General features: G+C 36.9%; 1 protein-coding gene across 1 annotated transcript in view; it reads left to right on the top strand.

Moving 5' to 3' along the window:
• ash1 (histone-lysine N-methyltransferase ash1) overlaps positions 1 to 27,105 on the top strand; it is a 585,771-nt gene that overhangs the window by 70,303 nt on the left and 488,363 nt on the right. The window contains exon 4 of the mRNA XM_090395574.1: positions 19,208 to 19,357. Coding sequence (XP_090251700.1) covers positions 19,208 to 19,357 — 150 coding nt within the window. The remainder of the gene's footprint in view (positions 1 to 19,207; positions 19,358 to 27,105) is intronic.

Below are 27,105 nucleotides of genomic sequence, written 5' to 3'. Positions count from 1 at the left end.
TTATTATCATCTGGCTAATAATTCCACATACATTCCCTTTTCTTTGATACACCTACATGTCTATTCATCTTCCAAGTCAAAACCACATGGTCACTCTCTCCAACTGGTGGGAGACATGTCATCTCACTTATTATCAGCTCTTCTGAAGCTATGACTGAATCCAAAACTCTTTAACCTCTTGTTCTCTCTCTGTTACATGTTGCCTAAGACATTTGTCCCTCAAGAATTCTAGAAATTCCACCCCCTTATTACTACATGCATTTTCCTCTTCCCAGCTTATACTGCTGTACTTAAAATCTCTCATAACAATCATTCTGCTTGCACTTGCCAAGTTAAACATCTCTTGCTTCCCAACCTCTGTGTTCCTTGGTTTGTAGCAACACCCCACTAAATATCCTGTCTTAGCCATTTCTACCTCACACCATATGCTTTCAAAACCATTACTGCCTCTGCCTTCCAAACCTCCACTCTTAGAGGACATAAGTCATCACTTATCATAAGCAGTACTCCACTACCACGTTTTCCTTTCCTATCCTGCCGAAAAATGCTGTGCCCTGCTACTTCAATTTCTGTTATTATATCATCCTCCGTCAACCACGTCTCAGAGATCCCAGGCTGATGCTTTTAGTGCCACCAGTTCGTCTCCTTTATTTTGGATACCCCTGGCATTAGTATAAAGCATAAAAATATCAATGCTTCTATGCCTATCATTATCCCCTCTCGACTCGCTGGACTCAGAGTTACTTGATGTTGTTTCCCCTTACCCCAGGCACCTATTCCCACAAGAGGCCACTCCTGCTACCATCCACCCTTGGAATTCTAGTTTCCCTGCATTGACACACTGACTCGTTTAGAAAACGGCAATCTCCCCAGATGCATTTGCCTTCCTCATTCACATGCAAGTGGTCTCTCGCATACAGTTCTCTTCTGTCCTCAAATGCTGTCCAAGTATTCACATATTCCAATCCTCTCTTCTGACACATTCTGGCTATTATGCTATTCATTTTTTCTGCTCAGCTCATCACTATCATACCTGGGCAACACACACACAATTTTTTTTCTCTGTGTTTTCTTTTGCACAACCTCCAGCAGGAATCTCAGATTTCTTGCCACCCGATTTACATTGCCTCTCAAGTCATTCATGCCCACCATCACAATTATTTCCTCCATCCTTTCACCCCTCTTAATTGCCATAGCCACACTTTCTATCATCCCTCCAGGCAAACACTCCTCTGGCATCCTATCTTGCACACCACAGATCATCGAGTCTCCATACATCACACCTCTTACCACTCTGTTCCTTGATTGCTCACCTGCATCCCTCACTCTCTCTCTCTCTCTCTCTCTCTCTCTCTCTCTCTCTCTTCTCTAACCCTGTTTCTCTGTGTTCTCCTGCTTGCCTGCTGTCCTATCATCACTCTATCCCTGGTTCCAGCACTCCCTTGCATTCTTCTAATTTCCTCTCTCTGACTGTTTCCATTCTCCCCTCTTCTATCATTCCCATAACTCTCTCATCCCCTCTCTTCTACCATTCCCATGCCCCTCACTCTCATTCCCTCTCTTCTACTGCTCCTATTCTCTCCTCTTCTAGCATTCCCAAAACTCTCTTTCACTCATACTCTGATTTGCCTTGCATTCATCTCTTTCATTCTCCTAATATCATCTTTCATACTTCTCATCTCGTTCACAAGACATTCCATCTCTTCTAGTTAGCCACATAATTAAAGACTTGATAACACCAATTTTTTGAGAGGGGTGTTGAGCAGACATTTGATGAATGTATCTGCCTGTAAAGGTAGGTTTTCGATAAATGCTGGTTGATAAATTACCGGAGTCTGTGTGCGTAAGAAGGATGTACGAGAATGGTAAACTACCAGCCTTTTCTTTTTCCATGGTGAATTGAATGCGTGGATGAAGACGATTGAACAGTTATAGGGAAGTGGTAAGTTCATTTTGAGATGAAGCCAAAACAGTAAAAGAGATCATCAAAATAATGTAAACAATGAGAGGGGTGGGAATGATTGGATGAGAACAAGGTATTTTTCCAGATGGTTCAAAAAAATAGTTTGCCAAAGGTGGAGACAGAGGACTATCCATGGCAGTGCCTTCAATTTGTCTATAGATCTTGTTTTTCCAGATGAAATATCCTGATTCTATAACAAATTCAGAAATCTTTGCAAAATCAGGAGGGTAATGATCACATAGTAAATTAATAGTGTCAGATAATGGAATGTTGGTAAAGAGATAAACAGTGTCAAAGCTGACTGACAAATCCAACTGTTGTATTTGAACATCTTTGGTTTTCTCAAGAAAATGTGTGGAATTCTTGATGAATGATCTGGATTGTCCAGTATGGGCAGTTAATAAACGTGACAGAAATTTAGCATTTCTTTCAGTGGGAGAGTCAATACAATTCAAGATGGGTCTTACTGAATAACCTTTTTCATTAATTTTTGGGATGCCATATAAATGAAGAGTTCTTCCAAAATGAATACGAATTTTCAGTAAGAAATATCTGTACTTTCATGTCATTAAAGTTAATTACTGTGGTTATCGTGTAATTTATTATTTTATAGTTGTGCCACAGATACCTTTTAAAGATTAAAAAAAAAAAATATTTATTTAAATTCACTACCATATAACCATCCTATTATCTGATTAACTGTGTGTAGGATGGGATTCATTGGGAGAAAAGATTTACTCCTTAACCATTATTACATGTCCGAATCAAAAGAATTAGAATAAACAAAGAAAATGTGTTGAATGATTTGCAATTCTAATTTATTGCATAGAAAATAAGTATTACCAAATATGAATTAGCATACATTCTTTCATGCTTACACAGTGATCAGAATACATTATGAAAATTATAGATACAACTACTGTGTTAGAGTAAAACTTTAGTTTAATATAAACCAAAATATACACTCTACGTTTTGACCTTCACATTAAGGTCGAAATTACTATTATCAACCATTAAAACTATTTGCCTGACCTCTGGTGCTTAAAAAAAAAAAAAAAAAACTCACTACATCAAAGCTAGAGTCCTGTTATAATAATAATAACAGGACATTTGATAACATTTAGGAGTGGTAACAACAGCTCACAAATTGACTACATTTTGACTAGAAGAAAACATCTTAAGGTTGTGACAAATTGTAAAGTAATTCCAACAGATCAAGTAGCACAACAACACCGACTGCCGTGTGCAGACTTTAAAATAAGATCGAAGATAAGAACTTCTGGATGCCATGGGATGAAGACAATTAAGTGGTTTCGCTTAAAAGAGGAGAGTGTGAGGAATCGTTTTAGGGAGAGGGTGTTAGAGAGGATTTCGGATGGACTGGAAAGTGTACAAGATTGGTGGAAACATAATTCAAAAGTAATCCTGAGCTGTGCAACCGAGGTGCTTGGTGAGACATCTGGAAAGATTAGAGAGCAGAAGGAGGGTTGGTGGTGGAATAATGATGTACAAGTGGCAGTGACAGCTAAGAGGAAGGCAAAGCAGAAGTGGGATGAGTCAAGAGTGGAAGAGGACAGAGAGGTGTACAAAGAGAGAAAGCAAGAAGCCAAGAGAGTTGTGGCACAGGCAAAGGCCATGACATATCAAGATCTGTATGATCAATTAGAAACAAAGGAAGGACAGAGAAAAATTTACCAATTAGCGAAATGTAGAAATAAAGCAGCAAAGGACATCTTACATGTGAGGCAGATCAAAGATGCTGAAGGAAGAGGGATGTGGACATAAGAAACAGATGGAAAATATACTTTGAGGGACTTTTGAATGAGGAAAATGCAAGGACTCACAGAGGAGATGGACAGCCTTCTGAGGGGATGGTGCAGAACATCAGTAGAATGGAAGTGACGGAGGCCATGAAGAGGATGAGGAATGGAAAATCGGTGGGCCCCGACAGAATTCCAGTGGAGGTATGGAAGGCACTGGAGGAAGAGGGAATTGACCTGCTATGGGACCTGTTCATGAAAGTTTGCCAACAGGAAAATATACCCGAGGAATGGAGGGAGAGTACTCTTGTCCCCATCTACAAGGGTAAAGGGGATGCACAAGACTGTAAAAATTACAGAGGAATAAAGTTGATGTCGCACACAATGAAGATCCTAGAAAGGGTTCTTGATGGTAGATTGAGGAAGGAGGTGGAGATTGCAAAGGAACAATTTGGCTTCGTGCCTGGTAGATCAACAACAGATGCTATCTTGGTTATGACAGATGATGGAAAAATATCGAGAGAAACAAAGGGAGCTACATCTGGTATTTATTGATCTGGAGAAAGCATACGATAGAGTGCCAAGGCAAGAAGTCTGGAGGTGTCTGAGGGATAATAAAGTACCAAAATATGTCAGGTTGGTGCAGGAGATGTACAGAAATATGAAGACAAGAATTCAGACCTGCCTGGGACAGACAGAAAGTTTTCAGGTAACAGTTGGCTTGCATCAAGGGTCAGCATTAAATCTGTTTCTGTTTAATATTGTGATGGAGGTGGTAACAGAGGAGGTGAGAGAAGATGTGCTTTGGACAATGTTGTATGCAGATGACATCTTGCTGTGTGTAGATTCAAGAGAAGAAGCAGGAACTAATCTGGAAAGATGGAGAAAAGTACTGGAAGAGAGTGGTATGAGACTGAGCAGAAGTAAGACAGAGTATATGTGGTGCGCAGTGGGTGGCGGCAGCCAGGAGATAGATCTGGAGCTGGAAGGAAATGTCATCAGGAAGGTGAGAAACTTTAGATACTTAGGTTCAACAGTGGAAGAAGATGGAGCAGCTGAGAAGGAAGTGGGATGCAGGATACAAGCGGGTTGGAGGACCTGGAGGGAGATGGCTGGAGTGTTATGCGATAAGAGGGTGCCGATCAATCTGAAAGGCAAAATCTAGAGGACAGTAGTGAGGCCAGCTATGACATATGCTATAGAAATTGTGGCCCTGAGTAAAAATAACATCAGCAGGATGGAAGTAGCAGAGATGAGAATGCTTAAGTGGATGTGCGGTGTGACCAGAAAGGATCGTCTGAGAAATGACTATGTCAGGGGAACAGTGAAAGGTACGAACATAGGAGCGAAAATACAGGAAGCAAGGTTGAGATGGTTTGGTCATGTGATGAGGAGGGAGGACGAATATGTGGGAAGAAGGGTCATGCTGATGGATGTGCAAGGAAGGCGGAAGCGTGGGTGGCCAAAGAAGAGATGGAGGGAGCTGGTAGAAGAGGACTTGAAGATGAAGAACTTGGATGTGGTGACAACCCAAGACAGGAAGGTGTGGAGGAGACTCATTACAAATAGTGACCCCACTTAAGTGGGAGAAGCTGCAGAAGAAGAAGAAGAATAACAGGACTCTATCTTTGATGTAGTGATTTTTTTGCACCAGAGGTCAAGCAAATAGTTTTAACGGTTTATCAGTAACTTTAATATGCCATATAGATTGTAGTGCAGCTTGTTTCTTTGTATATATATATATATATATATGTATATATGTATGTATGTATGTATGTATGTATGTTCCTGAATAGGACCTTAATGTGAAGTACCAAAATATACTCTCGAAACGTTGAGAGTATATTTTGGTTTATATTAAACTAATGTTTTACTGTAACACGGTAGTTTATCCATAATTTTCATAATGTTTGAATTAGCATAATATAAGTTATAAGAAAACTGTTATTTGAAAACATTCATAAAATTAGAATAATTTTTAATGTGGTTCAAAATAGTAGAATATTCCAAATTTTTCCAATTGGTTTTTGAGGAGAGCAGAGAAATAGCATATCATGTTGGAGGCTTAATGGATTTTTTTACAACACTCACAAAGGATTAAAACAAAATTTAATACTTCCTATATTTCATCTCAGTCACTGAGACATCTTCAGGGATTACAAAAAAACTAATGTCACATAAACACGAATAACAAAGAATGCTAAGCCCAACCACGTGGATGACACTAAAGTCCTAACTAGGTGGAGCGTCCTCTAAGGGCGGTTGTAGGTGGCCTGGAATGTAGGTTGGGACTTCTGGTGATAAGTGTTTCCCAAATCTTAGGAAGCTTAATGCAACCGTATTTATTAAGATTTGTTTGATTTTTGAGAGCTGCTGCTGATTCTAAGAATAGTCTCTCTCTCTCTTTTGAATTTGCTGTGGTGGAGCATGGTGGTTTTTTTCCATGAGATCCAATGGGTTGTATTGAAGACATGGTCAGCAAGGCCTGACTGACCATAGTCGTGGTTGCAGATGTAATACTTGTGTTCCTCCAGGTAGATGGTTGCTGATCTCCCTGTCTGACCAAAGTATGCCAGCTTACAGGAACAGGATACTTTATAAACTCCAGGCACTGAGAGAGGAGGGAGCTGATCTTTTGTAGAACGGATAAGAGTAGCAAGTTTGCGGTGGGGCTTAAATGCTGTGTGTAGGTTGTACTTTTTTAAAATCTTGGCTATTTTTTCAGATGTGCCACGGATGTAGGGTATGGAGATGGCATTTCTAAACTCTCGAGAAGACCGGGGAATGGGGAAGGAGCCTCTACACACGGAGAAATAGCGTATATTTCAGTAGCTGTGGGACTTGTGTGAGGAATCGTTTGTGTATGGATTTCACTTAATTGTTTGCTAAACATGGGTCAATGAGTGACATGTCAGAAGCTATACAATGTTATTACCTTGAGTTTATTATACGTTAAAGATACTAAGAAATTTTATATTTGGTTTTAATCTGTTTCCCAAGGAAGCAAAACAATGTTTTGCATTTGAAATATATTCACGTCTGAGCTGCTTGTATATAGAAGCTAATGACTTCTTATCACTTGCCTTATTAAGTATCCCATCATGCAGAGTGCACCCCCCCCCTTTCAGGCATGTATAATGCAATGTATAATAGGAAAGGCCACTACCCAGACTGGTTTTGACCTTTATTGAGGTCTCATCAGCGGGAGCCAGACCCAGGATAGACCAAGGTTGAAGTAAGGCAGAAGTCATATCTCTCCTATATAAGTAAATAAAATTGATTCAGAATTACCTATATTACTATGCAATTGACTTTGCCAATGTCATCCATCGACGATTTTGCTAACAGAAAAGCAAGAAAGATAACATTTTAGAATGTTGAAATTAAAGTTTTACTTCAAAAATAAACATAGTGTTTTAATTTATTTCCCTGTAAGTCGTTTTGACTTTTTTTTGTAGTATTTTTGATGTGTATTGAGAGGGGCGGTAAACTCAGGGGCTGCCTTGGGTGGCAAAAGCTCTAGCTACACCACTGTATTTATAGCATCCAAATTTTCCTCCACAATCATATCTTCATTATCTTTCTTATGTGAATGACCAGGCTGCATCTCTTCTGGTATAACTTTTTGTTTTTTAATGAAAATGTCCAATGTCCTTTGCTTATTCCTCTTCTTCTTTGCATGATAAATTTGTTTATAGTAAACAAATGCATCATGTACAGGCAGCCCTCGGTTTACGCCGATTCACAATAACGCCGGTTGCCTGCGCGTGCATTCTTACTATAGTGTGGTTGACTGAGAAATGACGCTAGCAGGCACTCCAGTGTTTGAGTGTTTACTGAGCTACTACGACGTATATGTATCAAACCTAGTTTTAATGTTGAATCTACCTAATTGTATTTAAATTGATAAAGTACGTAATTACATACCATGTTTGATAATAGAAGTGCAGAAAAATTAGCAGAACTTGGTATTCAGAAGGCGCAGAAATCAATTGTACTTGAAAAGAAGATGGAGGTGATTCGAAGAATTGAAGATGGGCAGACGTGCTAACATCTGTAGAAGAATGAACTTACCTCCATCGACTGTTACTACAATTATGAAAAATACAGATAGAATAAAACAGTCTGCGCAACAATCTACGGCAGCACTAAATGCAAAACACGTACGTTATAGCAGGGGTAAACTTCATGAAAAAATGGAAAAATTATTATCGTTATGGGTGGATGACTTGAATCAGATAAACATTCCTCTGACGCAGGCTGTTATAATTGAGAAAGCAAAAAAAAACAATTTTTGAGGATCTTAAAAAGACGGAGGCGAAGAAACGTTTTTGGGAAACAAAGGTAGGTTCATGAGATTTAACTGTCGAAGTAAGTGCCACAGTGTCAAATTATGTGGTGAGGTGGCAAGTGCAGATGTTGCGGCAGCGGCTGCTTTTCCTAAAGAATTTCAAGACTGTGTAGAACAAGGAACTTATCCTCCCGATCTCATTTTTAATGTTGATGAGACTGGGCTCTACTGGAAAAAATTGCCATCACGCACCTTCATTTCCTGTGAAGAACGCTCCGCTCCATTGTTTAAAGCTACAAAAGATAGACTTACGCTTTTGTTGGGTGCAAATGTCTCCAGAACTTTGAAGCTTAAACCAATGTTGGTGTATCATTCACAGACGCCACGTGCCTTCAAGGGTCTAAAAGCCATGCTGCCAGTCTATTGGGAATGGAACAAGAAAGCTTGGGTTACACAAGACGTTTTTATAGATTGGTACTCAAATTATTTTTGTCCTACCATGCTTCGCTTCTGTAAAGAAAATGATTAGCCAGCCAAGGCATTGCTTCTCTTGGATAATGCCCCCGGACATACTCAAAAACTTCCTGAAGTAAACACACCATTGGATGTCGAGGTTGTTTACATGCCCCCAAACACAACATCGCTTTTGCAACCGATGGATCAGGGGATTATATCAATCTTCAAAGCCTGTTACCTATTTATAACATTTATGGAAATGGTAAGAGTCTTGGACACTTCAGGAAAAACTATTAAAGACTATTGGCGGTCACTCGATATTTTGAAGGGCATTAAAAACATTGAGGTAGCTTGGAATGACGTGTCAGCAAAGTGTTTAAAAGCAGCATGGTGAAAAGTTCTTCCAGCATTTATGCACGATTTCAAGGAATTAGAGGCAAGAGGAGAATGTTATTGAAGATGTTACCAAGCTTGCACGAGAGGTGGGATTGTATGATATTACATCTGAAGATGTGACAGAAGTCTTAGAGAGCCATGTTAAACTGCTTTCCAATGAAGACTTAAAAGAATTAGCCGAACATTTAAGTCAACATCCAAAGGAGGAGAAAGAAAACAAAGAAGGTCCTCTGAGAGATATGAAAACGGCCGATTTACAGTGTATCCTTGCAAGCATAGAGACATTGACTGATGAACTCTGCGAAATGGACCACGATTGGGAACGGAGTGCGAACGTAAAAAGGAGTGCAATCGCATCTATTTGACTCTACACTGAACTCCTTAAAGAGAGAAAAAGAAAATCTAGGTAGTTAACTGGATACTTTTTAAAAAAAAATGCGGGTGGTCTGAAACCAGTAACTTCAACATAGAAATATGTAATATCTTTTCGAAGTTTCATATTTTTTGTATGTTTTGTTTTCGTTATTAATAATTTTATTTTAACAAATATATATGTATGTATTATCAAAGCTTTAAATATAATAATGTTACACATACTTCATGTGCATATTTTTTGGCTGTGCGGAACATAACTTCATACCTCCCATTAAAATTGGGTTCGTTTTATGGCGATTCGGTATATGCCCGTTTTTTCAGGAACGGAACTGAGGTGTAAACCGAGGGCTGCCTGTACTTTCTTTTCTACTAATAAGCAGCACTCAACATTGGGGTCCCTGTCTTCAGCCATTTTGAGAACATTGCTAACTTCATAGAACATTTCTGCAAGACCCTCCACTGTGAATTGTTTAACTACCCTTCTTTCTCTTCTCCCTCTTCCTTTTCTCGTTCTTCCTCTTCTGCAACATGTTCGACCAATTCTTCATTGGTCAACTCTTCACGGCCACTTTCTATGAGTGGGACTATGTCGTCGTCATCATTCACTTTGAGATTTAGATTGTTTGCTAGGCCCACTATTTCTTCACTCAATTTACAAAAGTCTTCATTTTTTTTCCGAACTTCCAAAATCGTGCACAAACCTTTTTAATGTATTTTTCCATATGGCACTCATACACTAAGAGATTAATTCATCCCAAACCACAGAGAAATTTGACAGAGACATTGGCAGAGAAATGGCTTGTGAAAAAGTTCTCCGTAATAGGCTTAAACACTGAAAGAGCCCCTGATCCATCAGTTGGATCAGTGAAGTACTGTTTGGAGAGAGAAATATGACCTTGATCTTGCAGTGATGATCACTGATGTAACGTGGATGACCTGGAGCATTATCTAGAATTAATAAAATTTTAAATTCTACATTTTCTTTCACACAATAGCTTTCCATTTTACTCCCATAACAGTTGATTTAAGGCATCTTCAAACAATTTTTGAGTCATCCACGACTTATTGCTCCGATAATGAACTGGAAGAGTATGCTTCCTAATGTTTTTGAAGGCTTGTGGAGTCTCACTGTGCCATATCACATAGCTTTGAAACTAGGCATAGATTTTAGCTTTTTAGTGGATGAATATCTGCTCGGACATTTTTTTTTCCCAAAACAAGGAGGTCTTGTAAAAATAATCATAATTTAAAATTCTGAATATTTTTACATATTGTTCATGTTAGTATGTTTGTTAGTTTTAGTTTCATAACATGCATTGTTGGCACTTGCGATGTGCCAGTTATTGAAATTGTTTTGTCAAAGTGATATGTAAAGCATTTAAAAAATTTATGTCCTTCCCTGATTTGGATATTTGTATTACTTACAGAAATTTTATTATAGTTTAAAATATTAAGTTGTGTTTTATGAAGACATTCTCTTGTCGTTAACGTAATCTATGTGTCAGCCATTTTATTTAGTTTCTCGCTTGCCACTTTCAGAGTGCGCTTGCTCGCCAAGAAGTTTGATATGTGATTGATAGCTGACAAGTTCGGTATTGAAGCAACCGGAGAGTAAACAAGAGAACGTTCGGGAGGAAATAAGAACACAGGCCGGAAGATATTTAGATTCGGAGGAAATTGATTTTTTTTTTTATATGACAGTTGGAAGAAAATTAATAGTATATTCCGAAAAAGGAATCGTGGAACTACGAAGTTTCAAAGTGGAATAAGTATTGATAAATAAAAGAAAATATTGCTATACATCGTTTTAAAAGGAATATTGGAGGAAACGTTAATTGGAAGATTTATAGTAGGTTCCGAAAAGGGAATCGTAGAACTGTGAATTCTTTTAAAATGGAAGAGTTAAGACTGTCAATAAGCATTAGTGGATAAAATAAGAAATTGCTATTTATGTTCTAAAGGAATGTTCGAGAAAACTGATTAGGAAGTTTCATCTGTCTTAAGGACGCAGGATCTAACTATTATTTCTGCTAGACAGATTGAGTTAGGAAGAATTAATGTGTGCTACATGAGTGATGAGAAAGGATCCTTTGAAAATGAAGAATAAAGTCATATATCTTTGGAAAAGGGCCTTGACAGAGAGAGAGAAACTGACTGTGAACATTTTGTCATTTTGCAAACAAAGTGTTTAGTCTAATCTTAAGTGTAAGTTTATTTTTAAAATGCCTTGGATTCAATTAAAGTTGTAGTTAGTTATGTAATATTGTTTGAGTATATATATTGTTTTTGTTTAATTAAATGTGTTTATTTTGTATTTTGGTCTTGAGTCATTGATTTATTTGGATTCTGAAAGCAATAGTAAAAAATAGGTCATTGCGCCAATCGGAGTGAACCCTTGTGCATATTAAATAATAATAAAAGCACTCAAAAATTAAAAATAATTGTTAGAAATAGAGATTAAATAAAATAAATAAAAATCCTGTATTTAAACAATGGCGCAGCCGATAGGATTAATATTATGATAATATCCTCTATATAAAAAAAAATTATAATTATTAACAGTCTCATCCATATTAAATATTTGCTGTGGCAAATAATTTTTTCCAATTTCTCCACAAAGTCCTTAGCAGGCTTCTCATCAGCACTTGCAGATTCACCATACATTTTCACATTATGCAGTGCAAAACTCTGCTTGAATCTCATGAATCAACTGGAAGAAGTGTTGAATTCGTAGTTGTAATCGGGCCCTGCTTTCTCCTTTAACATGTTGAAGAGACAGTGCCTTAGTGGTTATGGTAATAGTGGTAAGGTGTGTGTGCTTTTGGTTCAGATCCTCTGTCCATGATGCAAGGAGCTTTTCTATATCACCGATAGGACCTTGTCGTTGCTTCATCACTATTGTTGATTTAATGGAAGCAGTTCCTTTCAACAGCCTCTTCAATTTTATCCTTATTTTTCAAAATGGCCATTACCGTAGAATGAGATCCGAAGTCATCTGTGATCACATTGACGGGCTTACCAGCTTTACATTGCTCTATAACTTGCAACTTCATTTCAAGATCAATTGCTCACCTCTTTTTCTGTGATTCTTCGCTAGGTTTTTTGATTGGGCATGTAGGGGGCTGTATTGCACAAAATATCGCGAAATATTTAACGATAAACACAGAAATAACTTATTTCTCAAACACAAAATCAACAGAGGAACTGTTGAAGACACGTGCCGACTGAACTTGCCACTGAATGTGCCGTTGTCACTGTGCATGATACATTGTTGCTGAATAGAAAATTTTTTACTTTATGCTCGTTTGTGTTTTGTTCGAAAGGATAGTCTAAATGTTATTTATTCCCTTATGGGATCATGGACGTAACTTGAATGGACATAAGTGAGGGATGACTGTGTATATATACAGTAAACCCTTGCTGAGCACGGATTTGCAGAACACGATTTTGCACATACACGTTATCTTAATTGTTTCCATTTAATTTGTCCAATGCTAGAATTTCATTCATACGTGGTATGCTGCAGAGCATTGGTCGGCAACCCTGCTTAGAGCTGCCCGCTAGCTGAGTGACCCAGGCCAAGTTGTGATAATTTCACTCACGTTAGCAGAGCTGTAATCACGTATTTAGGTGTTTATCCTCCTCTCCTTTTGCATTTATATATCTTTTAATTTCAGAAATTCAATATGTTATCTAAGAGGAAGAATGAAGATGATAAAGCAGCAAAAAGATGCAAAGTTTTGCATTATCTCAGAAAATTTAAATTTTAGATAAGTTGAAAAATGGTACACGTGTTTTATCACTTGCAAGAGAACTAGCTATAAAAGAATCGAGCATAAGAACAATACGAGAGAATGAAGAAAAGATTTGGTCTAGTGTCAAAGCTTCAGGTGATACTTCCACAAAGGTTGCTCAAGTTTCAAGAAGAATTCCGCAATTGGAAAAGATGGAAAAAATATTAATAGCTTGGATTGACAATCAGGTAAACAAAAAAGGCTCAGTTGTGGATGGTGTTGCTATTCGAAACAAAGCTTTAGATTTGTTTTCTTTCGTTTTAAATAAAGATGGCCAATCATCAGAGAAAATTGACTTTCAAGCAAGCAAAGGTTGGCTTGAAAACTTTAAGCTTCGTTTTAATTTGCACAATGTTAAGCTTCAGGGAAAAGCTGGCTCTGCAGATAAAGAAGCAGCAGAGAAATTCAAATCGAAATTTTTGAAATTCATTGAAGAGAGGGGTTACGTTCCACAACAAGTTTTCAATGCGGATGAGACGGGCCTATTTTATAAGCAAATGGGACAACGAACCTACATCACAAAGACACAAAAGGTTGCCCCAGGTTTTATAGCTTTTAAGTATAGACTCACTTTGCTTTTTGTGGAAATGTATCAGGCAACTTCAAGTGCAAGCCTCAGCTCATTTATCCATCTAAAATGCTTCGTTGCATTGCAGGGAAAAAATTTTGAGCATTTGCCCATTGTGTGAAAGTGGAATAGAAAAGCTTGGATAACAAAAGCCCTCTTTAATAACTGGTTTGAAAAATCATTCGTTAAAGAAGTCAAACATTACTTAGAACAGCAAAACCTGTGCTTTAAAGTTCTCCTAATTCTCGAAAATGCTCCAGGACACAATGCTGAAGCCCTCACAGCATTGCATCCAAATGTAGAGGTTTTATTCCTTCCACCTAACACCACTTCCTTAATCCAACCAATGGATGAAGGGATCATAAAAACATTCAAAGCCTATTATGTCAGGCATGTTTACACCTCTGCAAATAAAGCGCTAGATGAAGGAAAGCACGACACGCTAATGGCATTTTGGAAGCGATTCAACATAAGCCAGCATAGAAATGATTAAATTCGCATGGGAACAAGTGAATTCATCAACATTGAATGCTTGCTGGCATCAGCTCTGGCTAGAAGTTTTCAACAATTTTAAAAGATTTCCATCGATTGAAAATGAAGCCAAAGAAATCTTACAAATTGCAAATGCAATTGGCAGCGAAGGATTTTCAGATATGGAAGAAGGAGAAGTCAAAGAATTAATCGAGAATGACGAATGAAGAATTGGTTGATCTTGTAACACCAGCCGACAGTGAAAGCAGCGATAGTGAAGAAGAAGATAAAGCACCTTTAACTTACAAGAAGTTAAACGAATTGTTAAGAAAGGCACAGGAACTGTCTGATTTTGCAATGGAGATTGATCCAAATGAAGAAAGAAGAGGACACTTTATGAAAGGCATTGAAAAACTCTGCGCTTATTACCGCGAAACTTTTAAAGAGTTGCGTCAGTCATTGTCCCAAGCAAAAATCACTAGCTTTTTAAAAAAATAATTGTAACATGTAGCTACTTATTAAGCAGTAATAAAAATCCTTTCAATTAAGATATGTTTCATTTTTCCCTTTTAATTACAACAATATTTAGGTTAGTTTAAATTATACATACATATTTTCTTAATTTGAACTATACTTAACACATTTGTTTCCATAGAAAGTTAACTTTGCGAACGCGATTTTTCCGTTCCCGCAATGTATTAATGACGTAACCCTTTCCGCATTCGGCAAGGGTTTACTGTATAGTTATTTTGTTTATTTTTACCTGGGGAAAAAAAAAGGTTTTTTTAAATTTAATTTGATTTGATTATTTTTGCAAGTCAGGAAAATGTTCACTACTTTAGTTGTCTTACATTATAGCTACTAAGATGGCAAATTTTAGAATTTCTTATTTAATATATATATATATATATATATGTGTGTGTGTGTGTGTGTACATACACACACACACACACACATGTTGTTATTATGTGCCATTCAGCCGTTTTCGACTCTTGGTGACCCTGTGACAAAGGCCCTCCTTTCCACTCAGCCTTATGTCCTTTTTTTCAGTAATTGTTAGTTCATGTTGGTAATTTCTTTTATGTTGTCCATCCAACTCTTCTGTTGTCTTCCTCTCTTCTCAATCCATGTGGTCCATGCGATTCTTAATATCTCCTCCACGCCCATAATTCAAATGAATCATTTCCCTTGCCTTCTCCAATGATTCATTAGCTTGCATAATATGGCCAAAGCACATCAACTTCTGTTTACTGATTATTGCCTCCATGGAGCATTCTGTCTTTATATTCTCTAAAATCTTATTGGTCATTCTTGCAGTCCATGGGATTCTTTATATCTCCTCACACCAATAATTCAAATGAATCAATTCATTTTCTGTCTTTCTTAATAACCCCATCTTTCACATCCATTCATCACAACTGGAAATAACATTGCTTTGAGAATTATAATTTTCGTAGCCTTATTCACACCTTTGTCTTTCATGATTTTTGTCGGGTTTGACAGTGCTTACCCCCCCCCCCCTGACTATCCTTTTAATTTCATCATCACATTTACTATCATTTCTGATTCTGGACCCCAGTAAATCATCACTTTCAATGATTTCTGTTTTACCCCCCTCTATTATAAATTCATTTAAATTGCCAGAAGCCATCACTTTTGTTTTGCTGATGTTTAAATTAATCCTGGCTTTGTTACTTTCTGTCTTAACCAATAGAAACAGCTAATCCTGTTCTTCCTGATCTTCCTTAGTTTCTACTATGAGGGTTATATGATCTGCATATCTCAAATAAATATATATGTGTATATATATATATATATATATATATATATATATAAATGTGTGTGATTATTATTTTATTTATTTTTTCAGTTAGGAAAATATTGACTGCTTTAATTGTCTTACATTAGCTAATAAGATGGTTATTTTTAGAATTTTCTGTCATTGTTCAGTTGCTGTTTTTTGTACTGAAAATGCATGTAAATCATAGGCAAAAATTTCTACAAATCAATACAAGTTTTAATAAGTTTTTTTTTTCCTTTTTATTGCTTGTCACTAGTATGCCCACTCAGAGTCCAATATTGAACATTTATTTTTTCTCATGTATATATTATGTGTAATTCTTACCTTTATTAGTCTTCATGCAATCATTGTGTATATATAAATCCTCACTAATTAATTATCGTATCTTTCTATTTAAGTTTTAAAAGAGGTAAACCGTGAGTAGACATAACTATACAAATAAATAACGGAAAAACTCACGTAGAAATATTATTTAATAGTATAATTTTCGCCTGTGTGTCACAGGCATCTTCAGTACAATTAGGCACAAAAATTTTTGTGCCTAATTGTACTGAAGATGCCTGTGACACACAGGTGAAAATTATACTATTAAATAATATTTCTACGTGAGTTTTTCCGTTATTTATTTGTATAGTATCTTTCTATTGCAGGATAGTGTTTCAAAATTTTGTCTGCAAAGCTCATGACGGACTTATGATAATTTATCTTAGATATTTATGGAAAGTTTGATATTAATCTGAGCCTTTCCTCTTAACTGTAGGTGTGGTTTATTCACAGAATTTTTAATTAATGATAGAGATTATAATAAGTACTTACCATGTTTATCAGCAAAATCTTCAGGATGTACAAAGCACTCTGGCAAACCATTCCATTCATTCACCACTCTCCTAGCTAAAAATTAGTCCTTATCTTTTTGCTAAGCCACTCTTACACATCTTCTAAGGTTGATTCCTTGTTTGTTCCATTCTTGTAGTTGAAAAATTTTTACTATATTTATAATTTCTGCCATATTCCCTCTCTTTTTTTTCTTATTTTTTTCACATCAATCCTATCAGTTGAATTTTGCGATAAAACCCACACACTTTCCATAGATCCATTTATATTAATGATAGTGAGCATTTCACAGAGTTGTCACCAACTTGGTTTCTTGCTTCCGGATTCCCCCCCCAGTAAGTGGAGGGGGGGTGACCTCATTTTTAAGAAATTCAGGCAACGAAATCTGTATATAGGAGTCGAGGTATGGCTGTATCAAATCTTTATGAAGGAATATTCTTCTTTAAAGTTTATTCTTATGGTGTGTGTGTGTACAGTGAAATCAATACAGTGTAATATATATATATATATAGTGAAATCATTAGTATATATTACAGTTCTTGAAAATCTTGAGCCTGAGTATCTCAGTGGAAGTAGTATTTGCATGCACAATGCACAGCACGAGGATGCCAAAGAAAAGACCTAAGTTTGATTCTAGTTGTCAACTAGAGGGAGTTTTTCTAAATCTTTCTTCGACCAGTTTCTGAGTGAGTTGATCTCTGGCACAGGCAAGTAGGTTGTTTAATTCCATAAACTCAAGAAAATTGACCGTAGAACCCACATGATTTCAGTTTATGTTAGAATTATGGGTTGTGAGATGTCACCATGTGTTTGCTGCCTCTTCATCAGATGCTGCTTAAAATTAGTGATAGTCTTGGACAATGTTCCCTCTAATTGTTTGCTGTGAGTGTGCGCAGAAATTTGCATGTGTGCAAAATTTGCCTTCTTTTGAAAAGTATGTGCGCACCCATATGAGTCACCATACTGATCATTTAAGCAAAAAAGTTAAAAGATTTCAGTTCACTCTTTACCTTCTGGTGTCAATGGGACATCAGCCAGGTCACCCCAACTCCCCACCATGTTCCCACACACGGCAGTAGCCTCCCCAGTAAAGTTGGAAATCACGATTCATAAGCCTTGGGCAGGACTCGATCCGGGGACTTCACGAATGCGAGGCCAATACGATACTGACTGTACTAGATAGGATTCTAAGTGTGTGTGTATTATTACCATCAAGTAAGTTGTGTGAGACAAAGCTGAACCAACACTAAACATTGCTGAGGGCAACAAGAGCTAAAAGATATGCCTAGAGGCTAGATTTAATTAACTTGGTTGTATCTCAATGCGTGTACACGAATGTTATTATTTAGTCTACTGTTTTAAAATTCCTTTTAAAAATGAGAGAATTTTGAAACGCTACAATATTTTTAATTGTACTCTAATTTAAGTTTTTAAAAGTATTTAATTATTTTTATATTAAAATGTTGAAACCATTGTTTTAATTCATCATGATCTTGAACTAATTTGATCAGCCAATCATATTTGGGAATTTTCCATGAGTCAGGCCTGAGATGTTAACAAACCGCATGTCATTCTATATGCTACTTAAAAATTACACATTTAAGCCACACCCCTTTCACTTTGGCATCAAATCGCTAGATTCGATGCCAAATCGCTAGATCGCTAGATTCGAGAATGTAATAAAAAATGCAAGGTTATAGGCTTGTGCGTTGCCGAGTTACCATATTTTTTAAAAAATTTATAGGTGCTCTATAAATTTCCAACTAAAAGAAGTTTAGGTGGAACTTCTTTAATTGATAAATTTTAATTTCATCTTGAAAGTCTAGTGTGCACATATTTTTTGCTTTGTGCACTAGTTGTAAAACATGTGCACACAGCTTAGATGGAACATTGGTCTTGGACCAGCTATCTCTGATTGACTACATGGAGATTGAATGACCTCCTCTGTCTATAAAAGCTTGATAGGGCTAAAATGACCTCACCTACTCCCTATAAGAAAATAAAAAGCATTAAAGGATTTTTTGTAATAATTTATTAATAGCTCTGTGTTTTCCATTTCGATAATTCCTTTTTTTTTATCCTCCCACTTCTTAGTCAAATGAACAGTCCACATAGTGGACTGTTCGTTCTAATTTAACATTTTGATATACTATGTGTACATTACACTTGTCTGCATCGGGGAAAAAAAAAACGAGGGCTAACCACTCTGTTTTGAAAAAGAGTAAATTCTGTAAAGTATTTTTCTAGGTGATATTTTATGACATGCTGTGGACTGTGAAAGGCTTCTAATGCTAAGCTGGAATAGGCTAGTGAACATTTCATTTCCTTCTTGATTGATTATATTAATAAAGTGAAGTTTTAAATTTGTCATATTTTTTAAAATATGACAAATTGATACTTCGCTAGGTTAGAAGTCCCTTGAAGTAAACTGAGTCAAAGTAATTTTAAGTTCTTCATTATCATATATTAGATTCTTTATAAAAGATTTTATATTATAGCTATCCTCAAGTCATTATGGTCACTGAACCATCTGTTGGTCGAAGTGCTGCATCCGGAGAAATAAGAAAGCTTAGGAAAAAAGAACCACGTTTGCCTAAAAAGAAATATCTTAAAGCTGGATTATATTCATCCTATTTTAAACAGGATAGGTGAGTGAAATTTAGCATGGTAGAAATAATTGCTCTTTTTTTAATGGCACTCTCAAATGTTTGAAATCCGTTATATACCGTTACCATTATACAGATAAATTTTGCTGTAGAGAAAGAGCAGAATTCTTAAGTTTATGTAACTTTGACTTATTAATTTCAGGTAAAGTAATTTCAGGTTTGCAATGAGAATGAATTTGCCCCTTGCAGATAGCCAACTATCCTTCAAAGATATGCAGGAAATTTGTTTATATTAGTTTTCATTCCATTATTTTTATATATTTTATATCATAGGACCTTGTTCTGTCTGAACTTATTTCACACCATGCCATTCTTTGGCAACTTACTTTAGTTGCCTCATGCTAATGAAAATCATCTATTACAGTCAAGGCTTTCACAATGATTTGTGACATAGAATGACAGAGAATGCAGTTAATGTTTTCTATGTTCCTTGCCTAAAATAAGTTTCGTTACTTTTCCTTTTTGCTGATTTTCATACCAGATTGTGCACTTTAATTATTCAGTGTGATTTAAAAGTCTGAAGACTTTTAGTGGATGTGTTTAGAAAAATAACATCATCTGCATTATAAAATGCAGAATTTAATATAGTCGATTTTCATCTCAGGTTTAATGTCACTTTCCTTCATAATGTAATACACATTGATGGCTCTTTTGACTGAGTGGATGTTATTTCCGATTTCAAACCATCAGGTTGCTAGCTCAAATCCTACCTTACTGGAAACTTGAGGTGGCTTAAAAATGGTATTTTCTTTCATTTTTCTGTGAACAGAGTTCACAAGTGCATGCACGCATGCACACACACACACACAAAGGGAGGCAGGATGAATAACATCCTCACTCTCTTTCTCTGGTGAGAGTATACCCTTGCTCTATATTTACACAAAATCATCATCCTCTAATTTTAACTCCAGACTTACAAATTGAACAAAGGTTATATATTGCTCTGTATAATATCCCATTTGCACAACATATTTTTAGCATTTTGAATACTTTCCTTTTGGCACTCAATCATATGTTTTTTTTCTGCATGTACCAAGCATAAATTCAGATAAATCCTTGTTACTTTCCTACAATTTCCCAGCTATTTTTGTCTTAATGTAACAATCTAGTATTCATCAATATCAATATGTTTATAGATATGTATCTTGTAGGGGTGTACAGGATAATATAATAGTACTACATGATTAAGGTTACATTATAACTTGCCTAGTCTAGCCATAAATACTGTTACAACTTGAACAGCGCATAAACCTTTAATCTATCTGTAAATAACTTACTGCTTTCAGCACTTGCAAACTACATGCATAATGTGCATATAGCAACACTCAAGGGTTGAGAAAGAAGAAAGTTATTAATATTCTTAAAAAGCTGTTGGTTGAAATTGTTGGGAAGTTATCATGGGGGAAGGCTGTTCCAGAGGACCAAGGTAGATGGAATAAATGAGGATAGAAGAAGCAGGTTTGATGAATTTGCAGTTGCACTATAAAGGGATGTTGGACAGCTGCTTCTCTTGTTTTAACAAGTCTAACAGCAAGTGGAGGAATCTTTCACTGTCACTGCTCCAGTTCTCTGGAACAGTGATCGTGAAAGTACTTGTAGAAGAGACATAGAGCTTGAAGCACCGTGTCTGGGAGATAGAGGTTGAAGTGAGCCTGCAAGGGAAGAATCATATATAAGCTGAATTCTTTTTCTCTAGATGGCATCAAGAACTTTTAAGGAGGTTTTTAGGTGCACCATCCCAAACGTGTGAACATTATTCTAAGGGTGAGCAGATTTGGGATTTGTACAGGGTTAGTAGCTGTGTGTGGGTTAAACTAGCTTCTTGGATGGAAAAGAATGTCTAGTTTTTAGAAGCTTGGGGATGATATTGGTGTGATGTGATTGTGCCAATGGAGGTTGAAGGCAAATGTTAGTAGAAGGAAAGATAGTTCATCCTGTCTGGTGATATGTGTATTACTGAGGATGAAAGAAGGTGACTTTGAGGTCCATTTTGTGAGAGAAAAGGCAGGAATGCATTTTGGAAGCATTTAAGATCGCTAGTTATCCTTGTCCCACTGAAGAATGGTATGGAAATTAGTGTGTAAGGCACTGGTTGCAGATGATTTTGAAGTAAGGGATGTCTGGGTACTACATGGTTTGTCAAAGGTGTAGGATTAACAAAGAGTACTTCAGTCAGCAAAGCTGCAGATAGGATATAAGTATGTAGTATAGTATATAAGAGAAGGAGAGTAGATAAGACAACGGAGCCCTGAGGCATTCCTGCATTTATGACAAAGCTTTAAGAGGAGGTGCCATCCACCATGACATGCAGTGAATGACCAGAGAGAAACCTGGCTATCCAGTTACACAGGGTGGAAGGTAGACCAAAGAAAAGCAGTTTGCAAGGTAGACTTTGATGCCATTGAATTGAAACTCACCGGAAATGTCAAGGGCGACAGCACACATTTCTCTGAACCTTTCCACATCTTATGTTTAATGGTGAGTAATGTAGACTAAGATATATCAGCCATGGATCTGGATGATTGGCAGAATCTGTACTGTGGTTGTGATTAACTGGTGAGCTTCTGGGTAATGAAGAAGTTAACCATTGATAACTTTCTCCTTTATATTGGAGCAGATTGAGGTGATAGCAGCTGGTTGTGATAGTTGGATGGAGGGTTATGTGTCCTTTTTTGGAATGAGCTGGATGTATGTTAGCTTCCACAAAATTGACTTGTATCAACTGAGTATAGAATATTCAAGAGACGAATAAGGACAGACAACTTTGTAGCTGGTTGGAAGTTTTTTCCCATTTGGTTAGAATATAATAAATTTAGTTTAATCCTTTATCCAAATGTAAGCAAACAAAGTTTGCGCCTGAATTATCTTCAGGACTGAGGCAACTCGTGGTAAAGGTGGACAAAGCTCTCATCACTCCTTGTCTCAGTATCTCCCATAATGCAAAGCACATCTCCTTGAAGACATGTATAATGCTATGCATTAAGGGAAGGGCCACTACCCAGACCAGTTTCGACCTTTATTGAGGTCTCGTCAGTATTCTTACGACTTTCTACCGAAAGGCCACGGGAAGCATACGATGCTCAGTTGCTGATATGAAAAGAGATGATTTGTCTTTGCTGTCTACTCAGGAGTTAGAGTTAAAGAGTGATGCTAGGAGTCTGGCTTTTTCTTTGGGTGCTTTAATAGTGGTGCCATCTGGATTTGGGAGAGGTGGGAGCACAGGCAAGCAGATGTTGCATCCGATGGCGTTTGTGAAGGACCAGAAGTCTTGGCTACAATTTAGACAAGAGATGAGTGTTCTCCTATTGGCCTTTATGATGTTGGATTTGGATTTGCTGATAGTTGATTTATATTTATTACGTGCTTCTACATAGGCTGAGTATGAAGCTTAGGTTCTTGATGCATCCCACCTGCTGTAAGCTGAGTTTTTTTCTTTGAATGCTGTCATGTATCTTCTGTTGAACCAATATTTTTAAAGTGAATGGGAATTTTGATGGAAAGAAAGAATGCCTTCATGCCACTGTAGATGATTACCGTGAATACAGTAATCATCTACAGTCTCGCTCAGTGCACGTGTCTGAGTAAGAAGAGTGGAAGCAATAGTCATGGCATAAGAAAGAAGAGTAGTAGTAGTTCTGGAGATCATCCCACTTTGTAGTGCCAGAGGACATGAGATTGGGCGTGTTCAGAGGAGGGGGGGATGTTCTGTGAGACTGGAAATTTGCACAGGATTGTTGTCTGAGTTGCTGAGAAGTGAGGTGACCTCTACAGTGTGTCTGGACAGAGAACTAGTTAAAAAGGGATCAAGAGTATTAGGAAAGTGGAGGGAATTATCTGGAATTCAGATAGGTAGCTGCATGCTTTGTATTAGATCATTGCTTATAGCAAAAAATTCTGCATTACATCCATCTTGATCAATAATGTTGGAGGAGGAGCCAGATGGAGTTGTGGACATTCATGTCACTTAGGATGATGACTTCATTGTTTGGATAGCTGGATTATAGATGGTCAAGTTTCATGAAGAGAAAAATGAAGAGGTCTTTGTGGTTTTCAGAGTTTGGTGACTGGTAAATGCAACAGATGAATGTTACTAAGTGGGGCATTCAGCCAGAGGAGATTAAGAACAGTGGATTCTTAAATTAGCATTCTCTGTCAGACAGTGTCACAATGTACAAAGGCACAGGTGCCACCTTTGTGGCAAAATGAAATATGAAGAGTATAATTTAGGCACTGGAGGTGTACCATGGTTGATGTAGCTGCAATTTTGGGTTTTTGTTAAGAGGAGGAGGTCTGGTTTGTTGTGTGTAAGTGGTAATGAATGTGAATTTATGTTGCAATTTATGCCGCAGATTTGTAAAGTGGATGTGTAAATGATTTTTTTTTTTTTTGTAGGGATTCTTGTTAGTGTGGAGTATTGTGTTTGGTTTGATTTGTTTTGGATGAATTGGCTGTTTAAGGAGATTTATTTTGTTATTCTCAACACCGTTCATGTTGAATTTACAAACACTTTACAAACACCGCAGATGTTTGTAAAGTGGATGTGGAAATGATTTTTTTTTTTTTTTTTTTTTTTTTTTGTAGGGATTCTGGTAAGTGTGGAGTATTGTGTTTGGTTTGATTTGTTTGGATGAATTGGCTGTTTAAGGAGATTTATTTTGTTATTGTCAACACCGTTCGTCAGTTCTGTATACAGACAACAGACAGTTTATAAGATCAAATCTAGTAAGATGCAGTGCAGGAAGCATTGCAGTGCAGGAAGCATTGACAAATAAATTGCAAGAGAGGTAAGCCTGAAATTAATTATAGTAGCAAGGCTTATACGTTGGTCATACATAACTGGTAATTAGCTTACGGAATTAACAACGCATATAAAGGATATTAATTAAAGGTAACTTTAATGAATAACTTCAATATTTCGGCAACGTCACGTTGCCATCTTCAGGATCATAAAAATATGGTATGTGCATGCAGGCACTAACAAAAGCAAATGAGGAAGAAGGAAAGAAACTAATATTGTTCCTAAAGTCCTAATGGTGCCCTCTGGCGGCTAATTTGGTTGTCTTGGCCGTTGGGCTGAAGTTCTCATAATGTAAGTCTCCCAAATTTGGGGTAGTTTCATGCACCCAAATTTGTTGAGATTTGGAATGTTTTTTAGAGCTGCTGATGATTCCTTGAATAATTTTTCATACTTAAACTTGCTGCAGTGTATTATTTTAGTTTTCTTCCAACGAATTCTATGGTGGGTATCTAAGGCATGGTCTGCCAGCCCAGAGTGGCTGTACTGGTGAAACCGGATGTAGTCTTTGTGTTCTGAAATCCTGATATTTACTGTCCTGCCTGTTTGGCCAAAGTAGGACAATTTGCAGCTGCAAGACACCTGGTATACACCAGATAGGTCTAGGGAAAGTGGTTGGTCTTTAGTAGAGTGGATAAGGGATGCCAACTTTTTATATGGTCTATAACACGAAGTCAGGTTATATTTTTCGAGGATATTGGTTATTTTCTCAGAGGTGCCCTGGATGTAGGGGATGGTGATAGATTTGGTGTAATCTTTATTGGGTAGGGGGGTTGTGGTTTACTGGTTTTAGTATTTTTTTGGGGGTCAGTTATAAGTTTACTCATTTAATGAGTAAACTTATAACTGATATAAATTAGTGCAAACAGTACAATTTTTCTGAATATTTCTTGTAGCACTAGCCACCAGTATATTTCTTGAAAGTGTTTTATTCAGAAGTTGGAAATATTTATGAAAAAACTAGGTTTGTGCTATTTAGAACCAAAAACGTAAAAAAATTGATTTTCCTACATTAAGGTTTATCCCAAATATTGTAAAAAAAAATATTGCACTAATTTTTTTCCGATTTTTATGCTGGAATGTTTTTTAAATACAACAATGTTCTCCATGAAGTTAAATGGTAGTTTTATCATATCAAAATAGAAGATGCTATGGTTTCAAGTATATCTTAAAGCATAGATACATGTATTTACATGTAGATATAGATATGTATTTATATCTTAAAGCGTTTACATGTAGAAAAAATGCCAAGTTTCGAAAATTTACCAGTGAGCTTATAAGAACAAGACCAGAAGTGGAGTTGCCTTAACTTACACTACTTAAACAATTCTTTTCTGATTAGGATAGTGCATCCTGTTTCTCGTATGTAGGGTAGGTTACATGTACGTTGGATTTTGTAAACCTCTGGGTGAGTCTCAATAGATCACAGTATGGTGGCTGCTCTTCTAAGTACAACACCCAGACCAGTAATTAGGTTGTCTGCAGACAATTTGGTACCCATACATCACACCTGAATGGTGCGGCATAGGAAGCAGCTGTCACATAGTCTCAATGGCTGCCTTGATGCTTCTGTTCTAGTGGCCTCATCGCAAAGAGCGATTGCACCATAACAGTAGTGTGAAAGCAACTCTTGCTAGCGCTGCCTTTCAACGCGTGAGGCATGAACAGTATCGTTGCAGTGGCTAGATGGGATTCTGACTTAGAGGCATTCAGTCATAATCCCACAGATGGTAGCTTTGCACCACTGGTCACCCGACCAAGCACTTGTTCTAAATGTCCGAACCTGCAGTTCCTCTCGTACTGAGCATGATTACTATTGCAACGACTAGTCATCAGTAGGGTAAAACTAACCTGAAATCTTAATTAGAATGTTGGATTCTCTTGGCAATGTGCTCCTGTCTCGCATTAAGAATCTAAAGGCGCTCAGTCCTTAATGTCCTGTGGTACGAGCCTAAAGTCATTCATTTCATGCATTTACTACAGTATGACCATCAGCCTTAGATATTAGACTTAGATACTAAATAAAACATAAAATTAAACACCGAATTGAAATAAGAATTTCTAAATTTCTACACAGAATTGTGGACAGATAAATATTTTAAAAAAGACAACTGGCAAACATTTAATGAAAAGGAAATAACTAAAGAAGAATTAGAAATCAGCCTGAAAGAAACAAGAAATGGAAAATCACCTGGAGAAGATAAGCTAGGTTCAGATATATATAAATATGCAGGAACAAGTGACTATTAAATTATTTAAGGAATTCACAACGTATACTGGAATATTAATTAAAAGAAACTTTAATAAATACTTCCTATATTTCAGCAACATCACATACCAGATCCCTTGCAGCTGTAAACTGTCCTACTTTGGCCAAACAGGCAGGACAGCGAATATCAGGATTTTGGAACACAAAGACTACATCCAGTTTCACCAGTCCAGCTACTCTGGTCTTGCAGACCATGCTCTGGATATCTGCCACAGAATACATTGGAAGAAAGCCAAAGTAATACACTGCAGCAAGTTTAAGTACGAAAGATTATTCATAGAATCTGCCTCAGCTCTAAAAAAACATTCCAGACCTCAACAAATTTGGGTGAATGAGACTGCCCTAAATTTGGGAGACTTACATCATTAGAACCCAATGGCCAAGACAACCCAATATAGCCTGCCAGGGGGCACCATTAGTACTTTAGGAACAACAATAGTTTCTTATCTTCTGCCTTATTTGCTTTTTGTAGTGCCTGCATGCACGTGTCGTATTTGTATGTTCCCATGAAGATGGCAATATGATGTTGCCGAAATATACGAAGTATTTATTAAAGTTTCTTTTAATTAATATTCCAGTATACATTGTGAATTCATTAAATAATTTAATAGTCATGTGTTGCCAACGTATAAGCTTTTCTACAAGAATGCAGGAACAAGATTCAAA

The sequence above is a fragment of the Typopeltis vanoorti genome, chromosome 7 (genome assembly GCF_054136105.1).
Source record: "Typopeltis vanoorti isolate ZY-2024b chromosome 7, IOZ_Tvanoo_1.0, whole genome shotgun sequence".
Lineage (NCBI taxonomy): Eukaryota > Metazoa > Arthropoda > Arachnida > Uropygi > Thelyphonidae > Typopeltis > Typopeltis vanoorti.
The sequence above is the reverse complement of the archived record's forward strand: the minus strand, read 5'-3'. Positions and strand labels throughout refer to the sequence as shown.